Source organism: Hemitrygon akajei, chromosome 5, assembly GCF_048418815.1.
Source record: "Hemitrygon akajei chromosome 5, sHemAka1.3, whole genome shotgun sequence".
NCBI classification, from domain to species: Eukaryota; Metazoa; Chordata; class Chondrichthyes; order Myliobatiformes; family Dasyatidae; genus Hemitrygon; species Hemitrygon akajei.
Genome location: NC_133128.1, coordinates 40,334,165 through 40,360,048, shown reverse-complemented (window position 1 = coordinate 40,360,048; position 25,884 = coordinate 40,334,165). Strand labels below are relative to the sequence as shown.

Sequence of the window (25,884 nt, the reverse complement as noted above, 5' to 3'; positions counted from 1 at the left end):
TAATACATAATAAAAGTATAGGGGAAAAATTGAAGCTATGCCCTGTCCTTTAATGCAATAACGTTAAATCTAGTTGTATTTTCACAACATCTTGACTGTGATTTTTGCAGAGAAATTGAAAATCAAGCTTCTTAAAGTTTGTGGTTTGAACCAGTGAAAAGTCAATAAAGATGTGTTCATTACCTCGTTTCAGTCTGGTAAACTGTATGAAGCTGATGTAAGCCTGGAGCAGTCTGATAAAGTGTGTGAAATTGATGTCACCCTGACACAATCTGAAAACCTGTCTAAGACTGATGTAAGCCTGGAGCTATGCAACAGCTTGAGAGGTAAGGCACGATGTTTCTTTGCTGTATCTAAAGTTTAACTGAGAATCTTGTATTTGTAAGAACTACCATTTAAATTCCTCTATTTACAGCATTAATGATTTTTTTATCTTTTGCAGTCTTCAATTTCTAAAGGTATTGAGTAATGTTGGGGGGGAGGGGACAGCCTACTTGGGGAAAGCAACAGTGGCCGTGCCTCTGGCACAGAGTCTGGCCCTGCGGCTCAGAAGGGTAGGGAAAGGAAGAGGATGGTATCATTGATAGGGGACTCTATAGTTAGAGGGTCAGGCAGGCGATTCTTTGGACACAAGAAAGAAACGTGGATGGTAGTTTGCCTCCCAGATGCCAGGGTCCAGGATGTTTCTGATCACGTCCACGATACCCTGAAGTGGGAAGGAGAACAGCCAGAGGTTGTGGTACATATTGGTACAATGAAATAGGTAGGAAAAGGGAGGAGGTCCTGAAAACAGACTACAGGGTGTTAGGAAGGAAGTTGAGAAGCAGGACTCTGGATTATTGCCTGTGCCACGTGACAGTGAGTATAGGAGTGAGTGAGGTGGAGGATAAATGCGTGGCTGAGTTTAAACTAGAATTGCTGGGGGGGTGGGAACCGAACTGAAGTGACGGAGGAAGGGGTGGTTGGCTCACAAATAGAGAAAGCTTGGAGACAGTGCAAGAGGGAGGATAGGCAGGTAATAGAGATTGGACGTGCTCAGACAGATTGTTTGAGATGTCTATATTAATGCAAGGAGTGTTGTGAACCAAGCGGATGAGCTTAGCGAGTGGATCAGTACTTGGAGATATGATGTGGCCATTACAGAGACTTGGATGGCTTGGGGACAGGAATGGTTACTTAGAATGCCAGGCTTTAGATGTTTCTGAAAGGACAGGGAGGAAGGCAAAAGAGGTGGGGGTGTGGCACTGTTGATCAAAGATAGTGTCATGGCTGCAGAAAAGCAGGAAGTCATGGAGGGATTGTCTGTTGACTGTGGGTGAAAGTTAGGAACAGGAAGGGGTCAGTAATTCTCCTGGGTGTTTTTTATAGACCACCCAATAGTAACAGACATCTAGGATCAGATGGGGAGACAGATTCTGGAAAGGAGTAATAATAACGGGGAGATTTTAATTTCTCAAATATTGATTGGCATCTCCCTAGAGTGAGAGGTTTAGATGGAGTGGAGTTTGTTAGGTGTGTTCAGGAAGGTATGTTGACACAATATGTAGATAAGCCTGCAAGAGGAGAGGTTGTACTTGATCTGGTATTGGGAAATGAACCTGGTCAGGTGTCAGGTCTCTCAGTGGGCGAACCTTTTGGAGATAGTGATCACAATTCAATCTACTTTATCATAGCATTGGAGAAGGATAGGAACAGACAAGTTCGGAAAATGTATAATTGGAGTAAGGGGAAATATGAGTCTATCAGGCAAGAACTTGTAAGCATAAACTGGAAACATGTTCTCAGGGAAACAGATGGAAGAAATGCAGCAAATGTTCAAGGGATATTTGCATGGGGTTCTGCATCGGTATGTTCCAGTGAGACAGGGAAAGGATGGTAGGGTACAGGAACCGTGGTGTATAAAGGCTGTTGTAAATCTAGTCAAGAAGAAAAAAAGAGCTTACGGAAGCTTCAAAAAACTAGGTAATGATATGATTCTAGAAGATTATAATGCTGGCAGGGAGGAGCCTAAGAATGTAATTAGGAGAGCCAGAAGGAGCCATGGGAAAGCCTTGGCAGGCAGGATTAAGGAAAACCCCAAGGCATCCTACAAGTATGTGAAGAGCAAGAGGATAAGATGTGAGAGAATAGAACCAATCAAGTGTGACAGTGGAAAAGTGTGTATGGAACTGGGGAGATGGCAGAGTTACTCATTGATTACTTTGCTTCAGTATTCACTACAGAAAAGGATCTTGGCGATTGTAGGGATGATTGCAGCGGACTGAAAAGTTTGAGCATGTAGATATTAAGGAAGAGGATGTGTTGGAGCTTTTGGGAAGCATCATGTTGGATAAGTCACTGGGACCAGACAGGATGTACCCCAGGCTACTGTGGGAAGCGAAGGAGGAGGTTGCTGAGCCTCTGGCGATGACCTTCGCATCATCAATAGGGACAGGAGAGGTTCTGAAGGATTGGAGGGTTGCGGATGTTGTTCCCTTATTCGAGAAAGGGAGTAGAGATAGTCCAGGAAATTATAGACCAGTGAGTCTTTCTTCAGTGGTTGGTAAATTGATGGAGAAGATCCTGAGAGGCAGGGTTTATCAACATTTGGAGAGGCATAATATGCTTAGGAATAGTCAGCATGGCTTTGTCAAAGGCAGGTCGTGCCTTACGAGCCTGATTGAATTTTTTGATGATGTGACTAAACACATTGCTGAAGGTAGAGCTGTAGGTGTAGTGTATATGGATTTCAGCAAGACATTTGATAAGGTACCCCATGCAAGACTTATTGAGAAAGTAAAGAGGCATAGGATCCAAGGGGACATTGCTTTGTGGATCCAGAACCGGCTTGCCCAAGAAGGCAAAGTGTGGTTGTAGATGGGTCATATTCTGCATGGAGGTCAGTGACTCAGGGACCTGTTCTGGGACCCCTACTCTTTGTGATTTTTATAAATGACCTGGATGAGGAAATGGAGGGATAGGTTAGTATATTTTCTGACGACACAAAGGTTGGGGGGTGTTGTGGATAGTGTGGAGGGCTGTCGGAGGTTACAGCAGGACATCGATAGAATGCTAAACTGGGCTGAGAAGTAGCAGATGGAGTTTAACCCAGACGTGTGAGGTGGTTCATTTTGGTAGGTCAGATATGATAGCAGAATATAGCATTAATGGTAAGACTGTTGGCAGTGTGGAGGATCAGAGGGGTCTTGGGGTCTGAGTCCATAGGACACTCAAAGCAGCTGCACAGGTTGACTCTGTGGTTAAGAAGGCTTATGGTGTATTGGCCTTCATCAATCGTGGGATTGAGATTAAGAGCTGAGAAATAATGTTACAGCTATATAGGTCCCTGGTCAGACCCCACTTGGAGTACTGTGATCAGTTCTGGTCACTTCACTACAGGAAGGATGTGGAAACCATAGAGAGGGTGCAGAGGAGATTTACAAGGATGTTGCTTGCTTCGGGGAGCATGCCTCAAGAGAATAGGTTGTGTGAACTTGGCCTTTTCTACTTGGAGTGACAGAGGATGAGAGGTGACCTGATAGAGGTGTACAAGATAATGAGAGGCATTGGTCGTGTGGATAGTCAGAGGCTTTTTCCCAGGACTGAAATGGCTAGCATGAGAGGGCATTGTTTTAACGTGCTTGGAAGTAGGTACAGAGGAGATGTCAGGGGTAAGTTTTTTAAGCAGAGTCATGAGTGCATGGAATGGGCTGCCGGAGGCGGAAACAATAGTGTCTTTTAAGAGACTCCTGGATAAGTACGTGGAACTTAAAAAAATAGAGGGCTATGGGTAACCCTAGGTAATTTCTCTGGTAAGGACATGTTCAGCACAGCTTTGTGGGCCGAAGGGCCTGAATTGTGCTGTAGGTTTTCTGTATTTCTGTGTTTCTTCATTGGAATACATTGTTCACAATTCTCAAATTGCAACTCACTCAGTCTTTAATTTACAAAATCTTGCCACTTGGCTATTTCCATTGAACTATAATTTCAAACTTATTTTTACTTATCCAAGCTGCTTCACACATGCTATTAAATGAACATTCCAATTTGCAATTTTTATTGGGTGTCTAGACCTTGTATTTTTCAACAGTGATCTCTGTTATTCCAACTCCTTTTTATATTTTTGTGTAGTCATTAACACTTTGATTCTTAGTTTAGTTTGACCTGTAAATCTGGGCATTGTACTTTTCAATATCATTTGTTGGTATTGAAAAGATAGAGCTTTGTTAAGTGTTTGTTTGACACATTCTAATCCAGCCTCTTAATCTATAAACTCCCGTCATCTTCCCAGAATGAATGATAAACATTTGAAATGCTTGGCTAAGAATGTGTTGACTGGCTCAAGTTTTTAGCAATTTTTCAGGAAATGCCTGATTTTTATTCTTTTGCATGTTTCCACTTCTTCCAGCCCCCAAATGTTTGTGTTGATATGGCTTTGTAGGAAGTTCCCACCATGTCTTTGAGTATGGTACAGATTGAGTACCCCTTATCTGAAATGCTTGGGACAGAAAGTGTTTTGGATTTCGGATCTTGGAATATATGATCAGATAGCTTGGGATCTCCATCATTTCCAACTCTGAATTTATGTGCTAACGGTAAATGGTCTTTGTCTTGTACTTCTTTATCACACACGATTTCTTAACAGTAAAAGTTATTACATACCATTAATATAATAAAAGTATAATTTGTGCAGGGTAACAACAGCATCAGGAGAATGCCACATCAGCTGTTGAGCAACAAACAACGGCCGGCTTTCAGTCTCTACCTATGATTCTGTGTTTTGATGAAAAGGTTACTGTAACACTATTTTACTTGGGTTTCAGTTAAGGTATAAAACTATCAGCATTGTAGACTTGTTAGATTTTCATCAGCGATAATCTCGGCAAACTCAATTTTCCGCTGCCTTTGTGATCAGTAAATGCTTTAGAATTTAATGCTGTGCCTTTTGTTACATCAGCCAAATTGCAGCATATTCACGATTACCTTCAATTTTCAATTTGTTGCGATAGATCTTCGCTTATTTCCTGATCAACGTACTGTCCAGTGGCATATGTTCACTCTGACACTGATGAATTGAATCACAATCACAATCGAGATGTCCAGTTTTCACTTTATGCAATGTTTTTCTAATTTTTATTAACTGCTGTTCCTTACACATGTGAAGTCACTTCTCAAAAATGCACAAAGCTTGGAACCTTCCCAGCAGCTTGTTGAATTTTCTATTTGTGACGTGCTGTGCTGAAAAAAATTAACGATTCCAGGCGTTTTCACATTTTGGAATTTCAGATAAGTGGCACTCAACCTGTATTTGCAAACTTGGCATGTTGGTTAGCAATTAAATACGTTTTCAATGACCATAACTTAAATAATATGAAATAATTTGTTTGCTGATTGGCTTTCTATTTTCTTCAAGCTATCTAAATTGGAATTTAAAAAAAAATCATAATCTCTGGATGTCTGAACAATTCATGAAGGGCATGGCAGCAGTAAGGTAATAAGTACATATAAGCCTGTTAAATTTTGCATATATTCAAAGGGGTTAAAAATGTCTTTTTACTAACAGGTCAAGTAGGTCAGGCTACTGAAGTTTTGAAGGATGGACAGTACACTGAAAGTATATCTAAGGTGCAGTAACTATCTCAAAATATCTTGCATAAAATACAATTAAAAAAATAATAATAATAATTAAATAAATCAAATGCATGACATTTGTGAAAATGATCCTCAGTAGCAATGTGTGTATGTAAAATAAATGTCGCTATTTAATCAGTCATGTTGATATGTTAATGTTAGCTCTTAACCTTTGAAGCTTAACTTGAGTAGAAATTCATTTGTTGAAATGAATTTACAATAAGGCACATGCTAATATGTTGTACTTTATGGGGTATTCACTGTAGCAATCTTCTACATTTTCTTTGTTTTTTTTATTTCCAATCTAAAGAATAATATAAAATTTGAGGCTGTCATCTATTAAAAGGTCATTAATCTCCAGTATTTAAACAGCTTGGTTTTTCACTGATAGATTTGTACAAAATGCCAAAGACAAATTTGCTTTTAAATAAACCTCTTCAATCGCATACACAACTGGTTCCAACAAGCAGCAATGTAATAATGATCAGAAAATCTGAATTACCATTGTTGATTGAAGGTTTAAACAAAACAATAAGTAGTGCATCGGGAGAGCCTGCCTCCTGTTAAATATTACCATTGTCCAAAAGTGGCAACGCTGATGCAGTGTCCTCCTGCACAAGTGCAACCATTCAGGTGAGCACAGGATGAAAGCATACAGAACATAACTTCCTTTACTTCAGACCAGAATTCAGACAGATTCTTAGACATCAGTGACGTCCTTGATGTCTAATTCATCAAAAGCTTCCCTCAACATTACAGGTGTCAGGGAGAAAAAACAAGTTAGTTGCTAATTTGTCTGATGTCTCTGTGCTCAATATGGAAGTCCCAATATCGAGCAATATCATTAAAGGAGTTAACATATGAGGAGCATTTGGCAGCTTTGGGCCTGTATTCACTAGAATTTAGAGGAATGCGTGGGGATCTCATTGAAACCAACCAAATGTTGAACTGACTAGATAAGGTGGATATGGAGAGGATGTTTCCTGTGATGGGGGTATCCAGAACAAGAAGGCACAGCCTCAACATTGTGGGGTGACCTTTTAGAACAGAAGTATGGAAGAATTTTTTTTAAGTCAAAGAGTGGGGAATCTGTGGAATGCCCTGCCACAGACTGCGGTGGAAGCCAGGTCCGTGGGTTTGCTCAAAGTGGAAATTGATTAATTACTGATTGGTTTGGGCATCAAGAGATATGGAGATATGGTTGTGTGTGATCCAGGATCAGCCATGATGAAATGGTGGAACAGACTTGATGGGCTGAATGACCTAATTCTGGTCCTATGTTTTATGGTCTTAAGAGACTACTAGACAGGTATATGGAGGAATTTAAGGTGGAGGGTTATTTGGGAGGCAGAGTTTAAGGGTCGGCACAACATTGTGGGCTGAATGGCCTTACTGTGCTGTATTGTTCTTTGTTCTTTATGATTATACCAATTTTGCAAATTTTAAAAGGGTGTAGATTCAACTAGGTAATTCTTCATTTAAATATTGGCAGACATTTTTAGTTATGTCTATATTTAATTGCCTTGTGAACATTTTAACATCACAATTGTATTTGATAGAAGTGTTACAAATCAAGTTGAAACTTATAAGGGTAATTTTTTTTTATATATCTAGTTGCAAACCAGTGTCTCCATGGGAGACATGAATGTGGGTGATAAATATGAGATAGATGTTGACATGCTGGCTGCTAGCAACTCAAATCTTGGGGAGCAAGTTGTGGTGAGTGTATTTCTGTGTATATTGGGGAAGTAATGGCAAGTAAGCATTGTGTAAAGAGAAGCATCAAGATGTGTTTTCTCAAACAAATTGTATGAGTAGATGATGATCTTTATTTTGTTATAGAGTTTAATTTAAGAACTTAATTCCGTGTATCCCTCTTTGTGACAGGAACCACTATCCAAATGTACAAACCAATCTGACTTTCCCAAGAGAACGAATGAACTTCACAGTCTAAAATGATTCCACTTTGTTGGGCTGTATCACCATTTTATTAATAACATCCTCTGTGCTTCTATTTTAAAACAATTTTCTGATTTTAATTCATGTGATTTTGTAAAGCATTTTGATTTGTAATGAATACAACAGTTCTGTTGCACTATTTTCATTGTCAACCTTAATCCATTTTAAAATAATACCTTTTCCTGCATTTATTTGAAGAAAACAAGTAATCATTTGGTAAATCTCCTTGTTAGCACTGGAATACATTTAGTATGTTTAAAATTTGTTAAAATTTGTTCCCAATTAATAATTAAGGTTTGCTTTTACAAAATAATGATATTCTGGTAATTTTCATATGCTTAATCTGATTGCGACAACTACAGATGAGATTTACTAGATTGGTTCCGAGGATAATAATGACAATTAGAGTGCAGACACTGGGATTCATTTAGGAATAAAAGGACAAAGAGAAGATCTAGTAGTTGTTAAAATTAAGGAATTTTAGATTTGATAATAAAAAGTTGGTGATCAGAAAGAATGAATTTGTGAATGACAGTCATGCCAGAGGTGAGATGAGGAAAATATTTTGGTAATGCAAGGTGGAAGAAACATTGAGTGATGGCTTTTGAATGGTAATTGGGTAAATACTTCAAAGATATTATTATATTAGATTTTGGCAGGGATGGAACTTACTAGATTGCTTTCTGAATAAGAACTAAATAGCATCTCATTTTTGTCTATAAGATTCTTTCTGCCATTCTTTTAAAGTATTGAGAAGTATGTTGCTTTCTTGGGTGAAAGGCATATTTGAGGTGAAAGTTATATGTTAAGTTTGCGTGCTTTAAAATAATTCAAGCCACAATATTGGCAACAAATAATGCAGGAATGATATGAAAATGCCTTAAAATACACTTTGAGAGCTGCCTGCTAAAGTACTGGGTTGGGCAGGTGGAAATTTATTGATTTGCGCTCTAGAGTTGAGCAGAATGAGAAGTGAACCATTAAAACTCTGAATTCAATTCTTGTAGGGCTTGGCAGATGAAGTTTCCTCTGGCCAGATCACCAAGTGTCCAGGGTTGCTGTCTCAAGATGCATTATCCATTCTTTGGATACTGGGGCAATTGAGGAATATGGGGTTAATACTCAAATTATGTTGAAGTAAAACAAAATCTAATAGTGTTTTAAAAGATGATGCAGGCACTTGGGATGAAATGGCTACCTGTTCTGCTTCCTATGAAGTTACACCAACTTGCACTGTTGGGAGCTGTTGACCCATGGAAAGTCATGTAATTTATTTTTCCATTAGCATAAGTACGAAATAATTTAAAGTATTACATCTCATTAAAGGTGGAATGTGTCGGGAAGACTAAAGACAATCCATTGATCACATTTACACCCACATCGAATTTGAAAATTAGATCATCACCTAATTTTCATGGTACGTATGTTATTCTAAGTGTGTCACTACCACCAAAAATTTTAGTGTTCTAAGTAATATTCATATTTTAAGTTTTCTCTTTGGTTTAGATTACTTTGTAATTAATTTTCAGAGATTTTCATGTGAATTCAATACCTTTAACACTAATGCTTGTGCAGAAAGGAACCCTGCACATTAAAACAAACATGTGGTTGTGTTTTCGGATTATTTTTCGGTGCTAACCATTCCCATAAATGGTTTAGGTATCATGCACTCAAATGAGTTGTTGTACACACACAATGAAACTATAAATGATTGTATGGTATCCTAGTGGATTGAAATGAAGACTACCTTCCATATTTTTTGCAAGTGTACTGAAAAATAATCATTAAAAAGAAATACGTGTAAAGTAAACAGTTTTATTTCAGAGAACATGGAAATATTCTGGGTAGCAATCATGTTGAGCTTCTGTCAATTTTGACTCTGGCATTAAAATGAACTTTTTAAAAATACAGTTTTGGAAGATAATTTTAGCTACTTTTGAGGCAGCTTGTTTTACAGCAAGGACTCTTCTGTTGAAAATATTTTTACACTTAAAACATTATAAAAATAAGGGTGAGGAGAGTAAGCCTTAGTTATCTAAATCTTGCTCTCCCACCATTACTGTCCTTGCTTTTAACTGGAATATACTGCAGTTGAGCACAGTGTAAATTTTCTTTGAAACTCTTCCACTGTTCCTCAATTATCGCACAATATGGTCTGTGTTCCCAGTCTATGCTACCTGCTCCTCCTTCTCCCTTTGTAGTCTTGCTTGTTTAGGCATAGATGGATCAATCTGTTACACCCTGCATTTGTATGAGAGATTCAGTCATATTGTGATCACTGTTTCCAAGTGGATTCCTAACTAGAAGATAGTTAATTTTGCCTGTCTTATTGTACAGAACCAGATCTAAGATATCATTTCCACTTGATCTTCACTGACATGCTATTCAAGAAAGCAATCATGGTTACATTCTGTGAAGTCTTCCTTAAGGATGCCTTGACCAACTTGATTCGCCCAATCTAAGTGCAAGTGATAGTTTCCTCCCCACCCCCCATTCCATTCTTACTTTCATCACAGATATGTGATTTATTGCATGTGCCACTATAATGTTATTTTATGGCTTAAAGACAACTCCCACCAGATCAGGGTTCAATTTCCACAGCTATAAGGAGTTTGCATGTTCTCCCCGTGACACCATGGATTTCCTCCAGCTGCTCCAGGTTCCTTCCTCACTCTGAAGACGGGGTTAGTAAATTGTGGGCATGCTACGTTGGCACTGGAAGCACGGCGACACTTGTGAACTTGTCCTCAGACTCTGTTGGTCGTTGATACAAACAAGACCTTTTTTTGTGTTTTGATGTGCATATGACAAATAAAGCTAATCTTGGATTTTTAATTTCTGATCATCTCTACCCCACAAGCATTGTTTCTTTAATGGCTACTAAATCATACCCTTTTTCTACTGATTTGTGCCACAAATACACTGGCCTTGTTTTTAATACTACAGGCATTTAGATAAAGTGCTCTTCCACTCATTGTCCTTTTAGTATCTAATAGCCTTTGTGTCTTTTGCATTTGACTTTTATATACGCCCCTCTCACTAACTTTTGCTTTAATCTCTGCATTACTCCTCTCTGTCTTTCTACCTGAGTACCCACCCCTGACGTATTAATTGAAATGCTCCCTACAGCGCTAGCAAACAATGCTCCAGGGCATTAATCCTGGTCCTGCACAGGTGAAGACTATCTGATTTTTGCATTGGCCCCAGGTGTAGACCTATCCCAGAACCAGTTCCAATGCCCCAGGAATCTGAAACCCTCCATCCTTGCAAAACTGCTTGAGCCAAAAATTCGTGCTGATTCTGTTGCAATTCCTGCTCTGACTAGCCTGTGGCATGGGCAGCAATCCTGAGATTATTCCCTCTTGAAGTCTAAATTTTAGTGTATCTCTTCGATCTCTTAATTCAGTTTCGGTCTCCCCTTAAGAATGCCCTGCAGCATCTCCTGAGAACATCGTAAGATTTGGTTCTTGGCTCTTTAACTAGTTTATTTTAGATACTCGTTCTGAATAGCTTCTACTACGTGTTAAGTCTATTTTACAAATTGGTATGAATCCTGTTAAACCTGATTCTGTTATATTCATCATGATTTGATCTTTATCCAGCATACACAGATCTGGAAATTGTACATGCTTTGTTTCTGTCTACTCATTCTAATTCAGCTTTCGTTCTCAATGCTCCCAAGTGTTTTCATGTGCTTTTTCAATAGATTGTAGAAAATTAATTTCCTATTTCTTGCATCTGCCAAGCACACTGATTATTTTATGTGCATTCAAATCATTTGTTGAGCTTGCACTGGCTTACAAGTGAAATGTATTTATCAAATCTTTTCTATTCTCAAAACATTTTGTTTTGTCAGTGAAAATATTTATATTCATAGCATGTTAGTTACTGTTTCTACAAGATTGTTGAGTTTGACCTATTGTTTTTAACATTAGATACAGAATTTAATAGATATTAAAGTTATTTTATGTGTGTTGATCTAAAGTCATTAATTTCTTTATCTCTAGACTGCAATGATGGCCTTCAGGATACAATCTCCAAAGAATTAAATCATTCTTCAAATTCTCATTGTGCTGACCAAGATAATTCAAAGATAGTAGCCTTGACCTCTAGCCAAATGCCAGCCAAGCCACTTTGCATTCCTAGTAACATAGAAGTTGATTTGCATAAGTTTGAGGATAGTAGTTGTGATACAATGAATTTGGAAGAAACCACACCTACTCGTGTTGATCAAACTCTACTAGAAAGTCCCGATGATTCTTCGGGTTTAAGTAACACAACACTTATTGATGTTTATCCAAGTATGGTAGCTTCAATGAGTAACTTGCTTGATCGCACCTACAAGAAAGAAGCTGCGTCAAGGTTAATACAACGTTATCGATATTTCCAGTTCAATGTGTGTAAATCAAAGGCAAACACAACTCAAAATGGAATAAAGGTCAAAGTCAGGATCGATGGCCTGAAGTTTAAGAGGCTAAGAGGTCATTCTGTTTTAAGATTGAAGACCTGTGATGGAGTCAAACAAATGCAGAACAAAGCAATTTCTCCAAAAAGTTCCAAAACCTTGCAAGGTAATCTGGACGCAATTTTTTCCCTTGCTGCTAATGTATCTCCGAGGACTGTGCTACAAACAAATTTAACATCTGAAACTGTTGGTTCCAAATTTGGAAATTTGTATGATAATTCAGCTTGTTGCCAGCCACTACAAGTAAGCCCTCGCAATCCTCAAAGTCCAATTGAAGTTGCAAATTACTGCAACACAAGGAACACTAATGTATCCCCTTTGAATGGGTCAGCTTGGACTAACTCCAGTAGCTTAAAATCATTGAGTTCAAAATCCAGTGTAGCAACGGTGGAATCGCCAAGTTCAAGAATCAACGTTAATCATTTGCAAAATGCAGAACAATGGCCAGTGAACAACAGTACAGTTACACAACCAGATACTGTAGTGGCAAAATGCAGCCGATCACCATTTGCAAGGTTTTTGTGCTCAGCTAACACTCCCTGCAGTAGTAAACAGAGACATTCTATTTCCTCTGCTCCTGTTGCAAACAAACTTTGTTCTGTACAAAGCTTACTTAAACCAAACAAAACAGATGCATTTGAATCACTGTATCAAAATTTGGTTCAGAATTCAATCTGCCTTTCAGCCTCAATGGCACATCCCAGTATATTAAATGTCCATTCCGTTCCCAAAAGAGAAATAGCGTCAGTGAGCTTGGTTACCTGCTTACCATCCCTGTCATCGAGGAAACGGGCTGTGTGTACTGACCAAACAAAGGAAACTTCACGAGTGCCACTGAAGAGATTTCGCTCCTGTCCAGAGTCTTCAAGCACGACTCAGGAATACCACTGTACACTGTTTTCTCCAAGAAGCAAGCAAAATAGAGAGGTACTGTGGATTGTCCTGTGTTCTGTGCAGAACTGTTGTATCAGTGTTGCAATTGATGGTGCACATAATAACTTTGGTGATGTCTTGTTCAATTCTGTTTACACTGTTGCACTTTTTGCATTCTCCAGAAAATCGCTGCAGATGTGTTTATTAAATGGGAAAATAATAGACCATATTCTAATTCTGGTATGTATCAAATTTGATAATCCAGTTCTGGTAGTTATTTTTTGTTCACATAATAGAATTACTTTGCACATACGAGATTGATTTCCTTCAAATAGGCTGAAATATTAAGGGAGAAACTACAGTATTTGTAATATTGTAGTATGAATTCAATCCTGTGACCACTTTAGTTACAAAATTATTTTGATCACAGAATACAAAATGTTGCTTTTCTTTCCAGTTCAGTACTTAAGCCCTGCAGGGCTGCCAGAATCTGTCACAATGCCAGAATGAGTCTTTGACAAACATTCAGACATACCTGCATTTGTTCTATCGCTACAACCAGCTCAGTTAAAGCTCACTGGTAGTATTAGTGCCTCTGCTACTGGTCTCAAGAATTTACCGTTACTAGTTGTGTTGTTTTCCCCTTTTAATGTACATCTTCAGAGCTCTTCTTCCAGGCAGTTTTTTTTACTTTTGGTGTGCCACCTAACCCAACGTTACTGTGGGGTTGCATTCCTAGGAAATGGTCCATAACTCTTGGTAACATGAAACTGTGCCATATGCACATGCATCAAGAAAAGCAAGTGGAAAAAATAAATGTATTTTCTTTTCACAAAATCCATATCACTACCAGAAAATTTTGAGATTTGCGAATTCTGTGAGGGTGAATTTCCATTTCCCAAGCAGCCATGGCATGGATTTCTCCTGTATTTGATTTTTAGACTTGCGTCCTCAGTAATTCTTACAACGACTACTACAATGTTAATAGTTTGGTTTGAATGTCTTCAAATTGATGTTTAGATAATAAACTTAAAATTGTATGGAGAAAATGCATTTTGTGTTGGATATTATAATAATTAGTTAAGCATCCTTTAAACTCTAAAAGTAATAAATGGTCTAGCAGAATTTGCCAGAGAACTCTAGGCCATGAGTTCGTTTATCATTGAGGAAATGTACTGCTGGATGGAATTACGAGGCAAAAGCAATCGAGAGTTAAACTTATTTAAATATAGTAGTAGACAAATTGACACATCTTAAGTTAACAAGTTTATAAACTCTTTTCTGGTTAAAGTAAACATTTTAACTAGCATTGTAAACAATGCACATCCATGGTTGTTCTTCAAGAAAAGTTCCCAATTGCATTTGTTTTCTTAAATTAAGTTGTTTTAGTTGGAAAATTATTATCTTTTTGTTTACAGCTACTGTTTTACCTGTAATAAATAGCTCTGGAAACACTGTGAGCTTACGTTTATCACCTCAACTTCACAACAGGTATGCAATGAAGTAGTTCTTTTATTGTACATTGTAATTGGCCTGCTATCTTTGAAGAAAATAGTTTTTATAGAAAGTAGGCATATGATTTTGAAACTTTGAGAAATATTTTATTACATTTATGGTTTGTCATTTGCTTCACTGGATTTTAATTTAATCAAGATATTATTGTCAAGCTTATTTCTGGCATGTATCTTGACAAGATGCATAGTTTTAGCAAAACTACAGTAGTACAATTGCCTCAATAAACGAGTTCCTTCGTTTTTCTGTCCCTTTAAAGGGGGTTGGGTATTAATTGTATTTAATTGTGATCAAGATGAAGACAGGGAATTTGTGAATATTTCTCATCTATGCTTCAGTAAACAACTTGCTTGAATACATGATTGTTCTGATTTCTCGATGTATTTGCCAGGATGATGTAAAATTGCACTTTTTGTGCTAGCTGTTTTTATTTTTTAAAAATCAGTAGGTGCAAAAGCAATTGAATTAATTTTAACTGGTGTAGATAGGAGCGACAGACCCCAGTTCTGCAAATGTAATTGTATTTATATTTTTGTCTGCATAGAGTATTTTGTTTGCTCAATTTTAGCACAACATGCTCATGATCATAATTCAAAGTCGAGCAGAAAATACTGGAAATACTTGGTCAGATAATGTCTGTAAAGCTAGAAACACAATTAGCATTTCAGGTAAATGCTCCTTCAATAGAACTGGAAAAGGGAGAAGACGAGCAGGTTAAGTAGTAAAGGGGAGGGATAGTGATGACACCAGAATTTGTGATATTATGAGACTAAGGTTGTCCATGTGATTTGTGCTGTTATGTATGGATGATGAATACATATTAATCATAGCTGATCAAATTGGGGGAGGTGTATGAGGGAGATATAGTGGCTGGATTTTGGAACTGTGCTGGGATTATGAAAGGCAGACTAGTATTTGCTGGAAGCATAATAAGAATGTTGGAAATGCCCAACAGATCAAGTAAAACCTATGGCGGAGAAAAGCTGAGTTGACAGTACAGGCTTTGCATCAGCTTCTGATATAACTAGTAATACAATAAATGCCCATGATACGGCAGTAAATTGTTGAATTCAGTATTGAGCTCAGAGTGTCAACATGTCTGAATGGAAAATGAGTTGCTTCATGGGAATGGTGTGGGAGGTTGCAGTTTGAAGTCAGAGCAGTACTGAGAATTAAAATGGCAAATGGCTGGAAGCTCAGGTTCACCACTGTGGACTGAATAGAAAGTACTTACAGCGATCACCAAAGCTACCTCTGGTTTCAGTGGGGACACTGCCCATGGACACAAAGTACAACATATGGAGTTGGAAGAATTGCAAGTCATTTGCTGCCTTACCTGAAAGACATTTGGATGCCTGGAATAGTGAGAAGAGGTAGAGAAACAGTAAAGTAACAAACCATTCCAGCCCAACAAGCCTGCACTCCCAAATTACACCCATGTGACCAATTAATCTACTAACCCATACGCCTTTGGGATACGAGAGGAAACCAGCGCACTCGTAGGAGGCCCACGTGATCTCAGGGAAAAAGTATATACTCCTTACAGACAACGGTAGTATTGAACCCAGTTACCAGCGCTCTAATGGTGTTACACTAACTGGTATGCTACCATGCAGTCCCTCTTTTCCATATTTGTAACTTTCCATATATTTCTTTTCTCATTTTTCTCTGGAACAATCTTCGACCTGAAATATCATCTTTCTTTTTCCATTTGTTATTGCCTGCCCTCTGAGTATTTCCAGGATTTTCTGTTTTTATTTCATTTTTGAGTTTTCCAAATTTGTTTTTCAAGTGCTGCTAATTGAATGGCTTTCTATTAAAATATATTCTTTAATGTTTTAAACACTTTGTCTATAACAACAAAGTGGAACTGTGGGGCTTTTTTAAAAAAAAAGAAACGAGTGGATTCTCCTCACAAAATAGCTTGAATGCTTGTCAGATATTATTTTGCAAATAATTCCCTATTTTTTGTCTTTTTAACAGAGTATGTAGAAAACTGGACTACAGTATAACAAAATGAACACGGCATTATGAACTACTGTAACTTCATAATGTGAAACCTCTCCAATGTTAACCTAAGCTTATTGTTAAATGTGTCTGCCTGTGTTATCTAATAATGTTTTCCACTAATATAAGTGAATTTAGAAGAAACTGTTTCATTCTGCACTTCTCTGGAAGAGTGGTACAATCTCATTTATACTGGGGAGGGCAGATAACTAGCCAAACAGTAATTTTCTTGTCTGTACCAGTTAATGAATATAAATGCTGCTTGGTGATACATTTTAAACCTTTGACTTAGTACTGACAAAATGTAAACCATGTTGCAAAATCTGTTTAGATATTTTATTTAAATATTTAGAGTCTAAAATGATTATCAACTTATTTTCTCGTTAAAATATGGTCATACCAAGTTAATATTGCGTTCCATCTGTATTTCACGATTTTAGTAAATAATATTGCAGCTAAAATATCTCCCCATTTGTTAAGTTTTATATTGAATTTTATGCAATAATTGTTTGTTAGTACACAAATTGCCTTTCTACTGAATTATTAAAATATTATGTGTTTAATGATTTTGCAAAAGTCTTATCTTTGCCCAAATATTAAACTTGTGGATAACAGTTCTGGCATCCAGGCCCAAGATGACCCTGAGCAAAAATAGAAGATTCATTGAGAGATATTTCTCCTGTTTCAGGATATGAATAGTACTTAAACAACAAATACACAGAACCTAGCATAGAATAGCACAGAAAAAGGCCTTTAAGCATACATTGTCTTTTCCAAACATAATGCCAAATTAAACTGACCTCTTCTACCTGTATGTGAACCATATCCCACCATTCTCTGCATATTCCTGTGCTGAAAGCCTCTTAAAAGCTACTCATATCTGCTTATACCAGTATCACTGTGTTAAACAAAAAAAAATTGCCTCACATGTCCTTTAAATTTTCACCCCCTCAAGAAGAGCAATAAGGTTTGGCTAACGTTAAAAATGTTGAGAAGCTAAACGGAAGCAAAAATAGACGTTGCTATACCTATCTCAAGAAATACTTACTATAATGTGGATTACTCATTAATTCACTACTACTTCCCCACCTAAATGAGAATGTGTGTGTGTGTGTGTGTGTGTGTGTGTGTATGTATGTATATGAGGAATTCATAGGGAAATCTTTTCTGTGTAATGGTTATAGATTTGTTCACTTACTTTTATGGGTACTGCAATGGGGGCCCTCAACTCACAGGTAGGAGGAGCTATCCCCCACAGCTAGACATTTCATTCAGCTCAACCCAGGGTCACATACTAGAGACCTCAGCCATGGAATCACACCTTTGTTGCCTTTTTATTATTTGCGTTTCTTGGTTCTTATTTGTTCAGGGAGTAGATCGATTAAGATTTATTCTGCTAATTTCATTAATATATTGACAGATAAATACACATGGCTAAGGACAAAGTAAAATTCATTTCTTTTAATGTCAATGGGCTGTTAAATCCAATCAAGCATAGTAGAATTCTATCCAAAACGAAAAAAGAACAAGCCCATATAGTATTTTTACAGAAAACTCACTTAAGTGATAATGAGCATGAAAAACTAAAGAGAATGGGCTTCACTAATTTGTCTTTCTCATATAAATCAGGGCATAAGAGAGAAGTTGCTATTCTTATAACAAGCAAGCAAAATTTTCAAAATTTATTCGAAATGGGAGATAAAGAGGGCAGATATATTCTGGTAAGGGGAATATAGAAGGAAATTCAGTTACTCTATTGAATATATACGCACCCCCAGGAAGTGATATTAGTTTCTTTCAGAAAATTTCTAATATGGTTTATGGTAACGGAAACAGAAGGTCTCCTGATATGTGGGGGAGACTTTAAATTTACAATTACAACCAAAGTTAGACTCTTTCAATAGAAAACCTATGAAACAAAGTCCTTACATAAGAAAGTTAATACACTTTTGAGGATGTTGGTCTAATTGATAAGGAGGGACCTCTTCCCCAACAGAAGGGATTACACATTATTCTGCCCCCCCCCCCATTCTGTGTATACAAGCATAGACTATTTCATAACATTTGGAAAAGACAAAGACAAACACCTGTGGAATTGGGACAATAGATGCAAATGACCAGGCACCTATATATTTATCTGTTGATTTTGACCTACAACCAAAGAATACTATTTGGAAACTAAATTCAAGTCTACTCAATGATCCCTACTTTAAGGAACAAATTAAAAAAGAAATTGATCTTTACTTAGAATTCAGTGATAATGGAGAGGGTTCACCTCCCATTCTACGGGATATGCTGAAGGCTGTTTTAAGAGGGAAAATTTTAGCGATATCTTCATATAAGGAATAAAACATTAGATAAATTACAAAATAGGCTGAGTGTTGGCGTGTGGCCTAGTGGGCAAGGCATCAGACGAGTAACCTGAAGGTCACTGGTTCGAGCCTCAGCTGAGGCAGCGTGTTTGTGTCCTTGAGCAAGGCACTTAACAACACATTGCTCTGCGACGTCACCGGTGCCAAGCTTCATGGGTCCTAGTGCCCTTCCCTTGGACAACATCGGTGGCGTGGAGAGGGGAAGGCCTGCAGCTTGGGCAACTGCCGGTCTCCCATACAACCCTGCCCAGGCCTGCACCCTGGAAACTCCAGGCGCAGATCCATGGTCTCGAGACTGACGGATGCCACCACCACAGGCTGAAGGAACTAGGGAAAAAACACAAACTGAATTTGACAGAATCCCAGTGAGGAAATTTTAAAAATTAGGAATGAAATTAATAGTTTGGCTACACAAGAAATCAGGAAAAAATTAATGTTTCTGAAACAGACATTATGAAAGTGGATCTAAGTCTATGAAAATACTGGCATGGAAACTGGAAAAAAAAAAGCAGAAAATACAATTCATAGAATTAGGGATCCAAGAACAAAAGCAATAAAAGATAAGCTAAGTGAAATTCAAGAAGGTTTTGAAGTGTTTTACAAAACTCTATATTCCAAAGTTCCAGGGGGAAGCATAACCCAAATTGACACCTTACTGAATTCTCTAGAGTTACCCACTTTAAGCGAAGAACAAAATAGAACGATGACTGCTGACGTAATTGAACTAAAAGCTCCAATTAGTAGGCTTAAATTAAGCAAGTCACCAGGATCAGATGGGTATAGAGCAGAGTGGTACAAAGAATTTAAAAATGAGTTAATTCCTGTTTTACTCCCCACACTGAACTGGGCTCTAAAAAAGCCACAAATGTCACCCAGCTGGAAGGAAGCAATAATCTCAGCTATACTGAAAGACGGCAAGGATAAAATGGAACGTGGGTCATTTAGACCAACATCCATTCTTAATGTAGATTATAGATTATTTACCTCCATCATGGCCAAATGTTTGGAAGACTTTCTACCCATACTGATACGTAACGATCAGACAGGTTTTATACGACAATGCCAGACACGACAATATACAAAGGACATTTCACATTATGGATCATATACAAAAAAATAAAATCGAAGCAATAGTGATAAGCATGGACACTGAAAAGACATTTGATTTGGTTAATTTCTATTCAGAGTTTTACCTAGATTTGGTTTCCACAATTATTAAAACTATACAAACACTATATGACAATCCTACTGCTAGGATTAAAATCAATGGATATTTATCAAATAGTCTTACCCTAGAAAGGGGCACAAGACAGGGTTGTGCATGGTCACCACTACTCTTTGTGTTATATCTGGAACCATTAGCTCAATATATCAGACAAAATGAAGATATCAGGGGAATTACAATTAAAGGGACAGAGCATAAATTAGCTTGTTATGCGGATACATTTTGATCTATCTAGGGCAACCAACATACTCTTTGCCTAAATTGATGCAATCCTTTGAACAATATGGTCAATTATCAGAATACAAAATCAACATAGATAAAACCCAATTACTTTCATATTACTATAGCCCACCAAGAGAAATTGAAAGTTGATACCCTTGGACATGGCACACAAAGTCTTTCAAATATCTTTTTTTAGTCTCAGTTCAAAGATTGAATCTATTAAAATGAATACATTGCCCAGATTATTATATCTCTTTCAGACCCTACCAATAGAGATTAATCAAAATCAATTCAATGAATGAAACAAAATGCTATAAAGATATATTTGGCAAAGTAAAAGGCCTAGAGTTTGTATCAAAACTTTGCAATTAGCTAAGGAAAAGGGGGGGGGGGGGCTACCTTCTCTTAGAGATTATTATTTTGCAGCACAGTTGAGAGCTGTGATATGTTGGTACAACCCATCGTATGAGGCTCAATGGAAAAACATTGAAGAGAGGATACTTCCCATCCCCATACAGGCAATTTTGGCTGATAACAACCTGCAAAGGTACATAAATACTATAGATAACCCATGGGTGAAATGGACTCTTAAAATATGGAAAACTTAAAAAATATATAAACTAGAGGGAGATATTGCAATTCTTAAATGGTGTGCATGTGACTCCAATTTTACGCCGAATAAACTGGATGCTAGATTTAAGGACTGGACAGCTAAAGGAATAACAGTTCTTTGCAATATAATGAAAGAAGGAACACTGTTCAGATTTGAAATGCTTAAAGAGAAACACTTATTAGAAAAACAAGACTTTTGTCAGTATTTACAGATGCAACCATATGTTAACAGGACGGTTAAAAATGTAACCAAGGCAAGAACATGTTTGATAGAGCTATTTAGAAAAGCATATAACTCAGGTAATGGTAGTAGAATCATTTCAAGCGTGTATAAGGGTTTATCAAGTCTTAAAACACATTCAACTTCATACATTAAAACAAAATGGTAGAAGGAAGGAGGAATAATTATATCTGAGGAAGAATGGACAATAATATGGAGGTATCAATGGAAGTGTACCAGTTCACAGAAACGGAGGGAGTTTGGATGGAAAAACTTGATAAGATATTTTATTACGCCCTCTCAGAAATCCCATTATGATAGTAACCTCCCTGTTTGCTGGAGAAATTGTGGAAATCAAAATGCAAACCATTATCATATTTTCTGGGAATGCCCTGTTATCAAAGACTACTGGAGTGGGATACACAATGCCCTACAAGACATCTTTAAATGTGAAATACCCTTAGAAAGTAAGACCATATATTTTGGATATATACCTCAAGAATGGTTGAAAGGAGATAAATATTTAGTGAATATAGTGCTAGTGGCTGGTAAAAAGACTCTTACCAGGAAATGGTTATCACAGGAGAGCCTAACCTTAAATGCATGGATGGAAATTACAATGGACGTTTACAAAATTGGGAAGATAACAGCATCTGTTAATCATAAGTTGGAACAATTTGATTCATACTGGGAAAAATGGTTTAACAGCATAACACCTCATAGGCCTGATTTTATCCTCACAAATCAATGAATATGTTGTAAAATAAAGATCATTCCCTACTTGTACATAGTTTTCTCTTTTCGCTTGTTCATTCTTTCCTCTCTTTTCTATAAGTGTATACCTCAGATAAATACTTGTGGCATATATGACTTGTGATATATATGTACAATATCTGAAATACATCTTATGGCAATGTTTGTTTGATGATGAACTTCAATAAAAAATAAATTACAAAAAGAAAAGAAACCATAATGCGAGCGCTTGGATTCTGCTCCATCTGTAGGATGCACCAATCAATATTAGGGAAGTTAAATTGCCTATTGTAACCTAATTATTCATACACCTTTCTGTGATTTTGCTCCATGTTAGCTTCTCCTTTTAGGGAGTGATATATAGTACTAGTTGAGAACCCCTTACTGGAAAATCCAAAATTCAAAAACTTGAGAAATCTGAAATTTTTTGGAGCGCTAACATGACATGACAACTAGAGAACCACCGAAGGCGCTGGGAATGTTCCTGGGTGATGCGGACCACAGACGGTTCTGAGAGGTAACCTCACATATGTAATGAACAGAAGTTAATTAGATTTACTAAGTAAATAGAAAAAGTGCATAAAGTGAAAAATGAAGATCTCATTTGTGTATTGGAAGACTGGATTCATCAGCGTCAGAGTGAACGTATGCCACTTACCGGATACTATTCATGAATCAAGCAAAGATCTTTCATGATGAACTGACAATTGAAGGTAATTGCTGACAGACTGGTTGCAGAAATTTAAGAAAAAGTGCAGCATTTCAATTTTTAAAACATCTACTGATCAGGGAGCAGCAGAGAACTTCACTGATGAATTTGCCAAAATCATCGCTGATGAACATCTAACACCAGAACAAGCCTACAATGCTGGTTGTTTTTATACCTTGCATAAACATAATTTTAAAAAGTAAAATACAAATAGTGTTCCATAACCTTTTAATCAAAACACAGAATCGTAGGTGGAGACTGAAAGCTTTCCATTGTTGTTGTTGTTTAACAGCTGGTATGATATTCTTCCGGTGCTGCTGTGCTTTTGTTACCCTGCACACATTACATTTTCATTATATTAATGCTGTGTAATAATTTTTATTATTAAGTATATACAGTGCCTATAAAAAGTATTCACCTCCCTGGGAGGTTTTCATGTTTATTGTTTTACAACATTGAATCACAATGGGTTTAATTTGGCTTTTTTGACACTGATCAACAGAAAAAGACTTTCATGTCAAAGTGCAAACAGATCTACAAAGTGATCTAAATTAATTACAAATATGCAATCAATTATTTTTTTAAGTATTCACACCCTTCAACATGACAAACCAAATCATCACTGCTGCACCCAATCTGTTTCAGAAGTCACATAATTAGTTAAATGGACATCACCTGTGTGCAGTCAAGGTGTTTCAAAGGTACATTTAGAATCAGAGAAATTCTTTGCACACAACCACGAAAACAGAGGAGTGCCCCAAAGAATGAATGACAGTTAAATGTTAGAACCCCAAAGTCCCCCCCAGCTCCCACCACCCATGCATAAAGAGCAGGGTGACAACCCCTCTCCCCCACCAGCAAAAATGCTTTAGCAGTCCCCCCACTGAGCACTCAGGCATGCAGCAAAGTATCAATAAAGACAAAGACTACTTGTTCACCTGGTAATTTGACATACCACAGGCTCTCTCTATCACCCTAATAAGGGAAAAAGAGGTTTCAATTGATTGTAGTAAAAATACACCTGTATCTGGAAAGTCCAACTGCTGGTGAGTCAGTATCCTGGCAAAAACTACACCATGAAGACAAAAGAACACTCCAAGCAACTCCACAAAAAGGTTATTGAAAAGCACAAGTCAGGAGATGGATACAAGAAAATTTCCAAGTCACTCAATATCCCTTGGAGTACAGTTGTCAATCATTAAGAAATGGAAAGAATATGACATAGCTGTAAATTTGCCTAGAGCAGTCTTTCCTTAAAAACCAAGTGACTGTGCAAGAGGGAGGAGTAGTGAGGGAGGCCACCAAAAGACCTATGACAATCTGGAGGAGTTATGAGCTTCAGTGGCTGAGATGGGAGAGACTGTGCATACGATGACTGTAACCCAGTTGCAGCTTTATGGGAATATGGTAAAGAGAAAGCTATTAAAAAAACTCACATGACATCTCAGCTAGAGTTTGCCAGAAGGCATGTGGGAGACTCTGAAGTCAGCTGGAAGAAGGTTCTATGTTCTGATGAAACCAAAATTGAACTTTTTGGCCATCAGACTAAATGCTATGTTTGGTGTGACCCAAACACTACACATCATCAGAGACACACGATCCCTACCGTGAAGCATGATGGTGCCTACATCATGTTGTGGGGATGCTTCACAGCAAAATACAGGGAAATCCTGGGGGAGATCCTGATTCTGTCAGTCTGCAAGAGAACTGCAAATTGGGAGAAGATTTGTTTTCCAGCAAAACAATGACGCTAAGCATAAAGCCAAAGCTAACCAGGAATGGCTTAAAAACAAGAAAGCTCATGTCCTGGAGTGGCCAAGTCAGAGTCCAGACCTCAATCCCATTGAGAATTTGCAGCTGCACTTGAAAAGGGCTGTTCACTCATGATCCCCATGCAATCTGACAGAGCATGAACAGTTTTGTAAAGAAGAATGGGGGGAAATTGCAGTGTTCTGATGTGCAAGGCTGTAATTGCTGTCAAAGATGCATCTACTAAATACCAACTTGAAGGGGGTGAGTAGTTAAGTGATCAATTATTTTGTGTTTAATAATAGTAATAAATTTAGACCAATTTATAGAAGTTTGTTTTCACTTTGACACAAAGTCCTTTCTGTTGATCAGTGTCATAAAAGCCAAATTAAATCCACTGTGATTCAATGTTGTAAAACAACAAAACACAAAAACTTCCAAAGGAGGTGAAATCTTTTTATGGGCACTGTATGTGTGATGAACAAGTGTAAGACAAAAGACTACTTACTGGTAGCACATAAATTGAGAGTTGGAAATGATGGTTATCCTAAGCTTATCTTATATATTCTAAAACCCAAGCTACTTTCAGCTCCAAGCATTTTGGATAAGCAGCTCTCAAACTCAATAATCTGTTTTAAGTGATCGCTCTTATTTCTAATTCTCACCTATGGCCTCTCTAGATGCTCCCTCTGGAATATCCTATCTAACTACCACTGTGATATTTTCCAATCAGTAGTGTAACTCCTTTCTTCACCCATAACATATTTAATTCTTTCAGAAGGTTAGGTTCTATCGTCTAAGGGAATCACCTATTAGATAAAAAGCTGATAGTTATTAAAACAAAACTGTATTGTTATTAAGCAGTGCAAACACAAGGAAATCTGCAGATGCTGGAAATTCAAACAACACACACAAAATGCTGGTGGAACACAGCAGGCCAGGCAGCATTTATAGGAAGAAGTCGACAGTGCTTGTTCCTATAGATGCTGCCTGGTGTGCTGTGTTCCACCAGCATTTTGTGTGTGTTGTATTGTTATTAAATTTGGTATATTCAAAAAACCAGAACTGGAAAATATTTTCCAGGTAAAGAGATTATAATCAGAATGTTTATTATCCTTAACATGATAACATTTGTTGTGGCTGTATTGTAAGATATAAAAATATTATAAGAATAAATAGTGCAAAAATGTTAGTATGATGTTTTTTCTTTAATTGGTTTCTTTCTGGTTTCTGGCTTTATGGCTACCTGTGAACAAGCAGATCTCAAGGTTATATAATTTATACATTCTTTGATAATAAATGAACTTGAAAAGAGGAATAGTAAGAGGGCATATTCCGGATGGGAGTCTAACGATGCATGCTGCCTTTCTAAGGCATTCACTGGCCTTTTGAAGAAGCCGTCGATGGTAGGCAGGTGTTGTCCATGAAGCTGGCTGAATCTGCAGCAGATTTCAGTCCTGCACATTGGAGCTTCCATTTAAGGCAATGAAGCAATCAGTCAGAATGCTTTCCACTGTGCATCTATCAAAACCTAGACATCCCTATCACCTTAAACTGCTAACGAAATGCAGCCACTGGTATGCCTTCATTGTGATT

At 37.4% G+C, this 25,884-nt stretch overlaps 1 protein-coding gene across 1 annotated transcript in view; it reads left to right on the top strand.

Annotated features, from left to right (window-relative positions):
• LOC140727666 (uncharacterized) overlaps positions 1-16,989 on the top strand; it is a 37,683-nt gene extending 20,694 nt beyond the window's left edge. Inside the window, exons 4-11 of the mRNA XM_073045305.1 lie at positions 194-326; positions 5,543-5,604; positions 7,225-7,329; positions 8,896-8,986; positions 11,577-12,961; positions 13,090-13,147; positions 14,326-14,398; positions 16,403-16,989. Coding sequence (XP_072901406.1) covers positions 194-326; positions 5,543-5,604; positions 7,225-7,329; positions 8,896-8,986; positions 11,577-12,961; positions 13,090-13,147; positions 14,326-14,398; positions 16,403-16,439 — 1,944 coding nt within the window. The 3' untranslated portion in view covers positions 16,440-16,989. The remainder of the gene's footprint in view (positions 1-193; positions 327-5,542; positions 5,605-7,224; positions 7,330-8,895; positions 8,987-11,576; positions 12,962-13,089; positions 13,148-14,325; positions 14,399-16,402) is intronic.
• Positions 16,990-25,884: the final 8,895 nt, after the last annotated feature.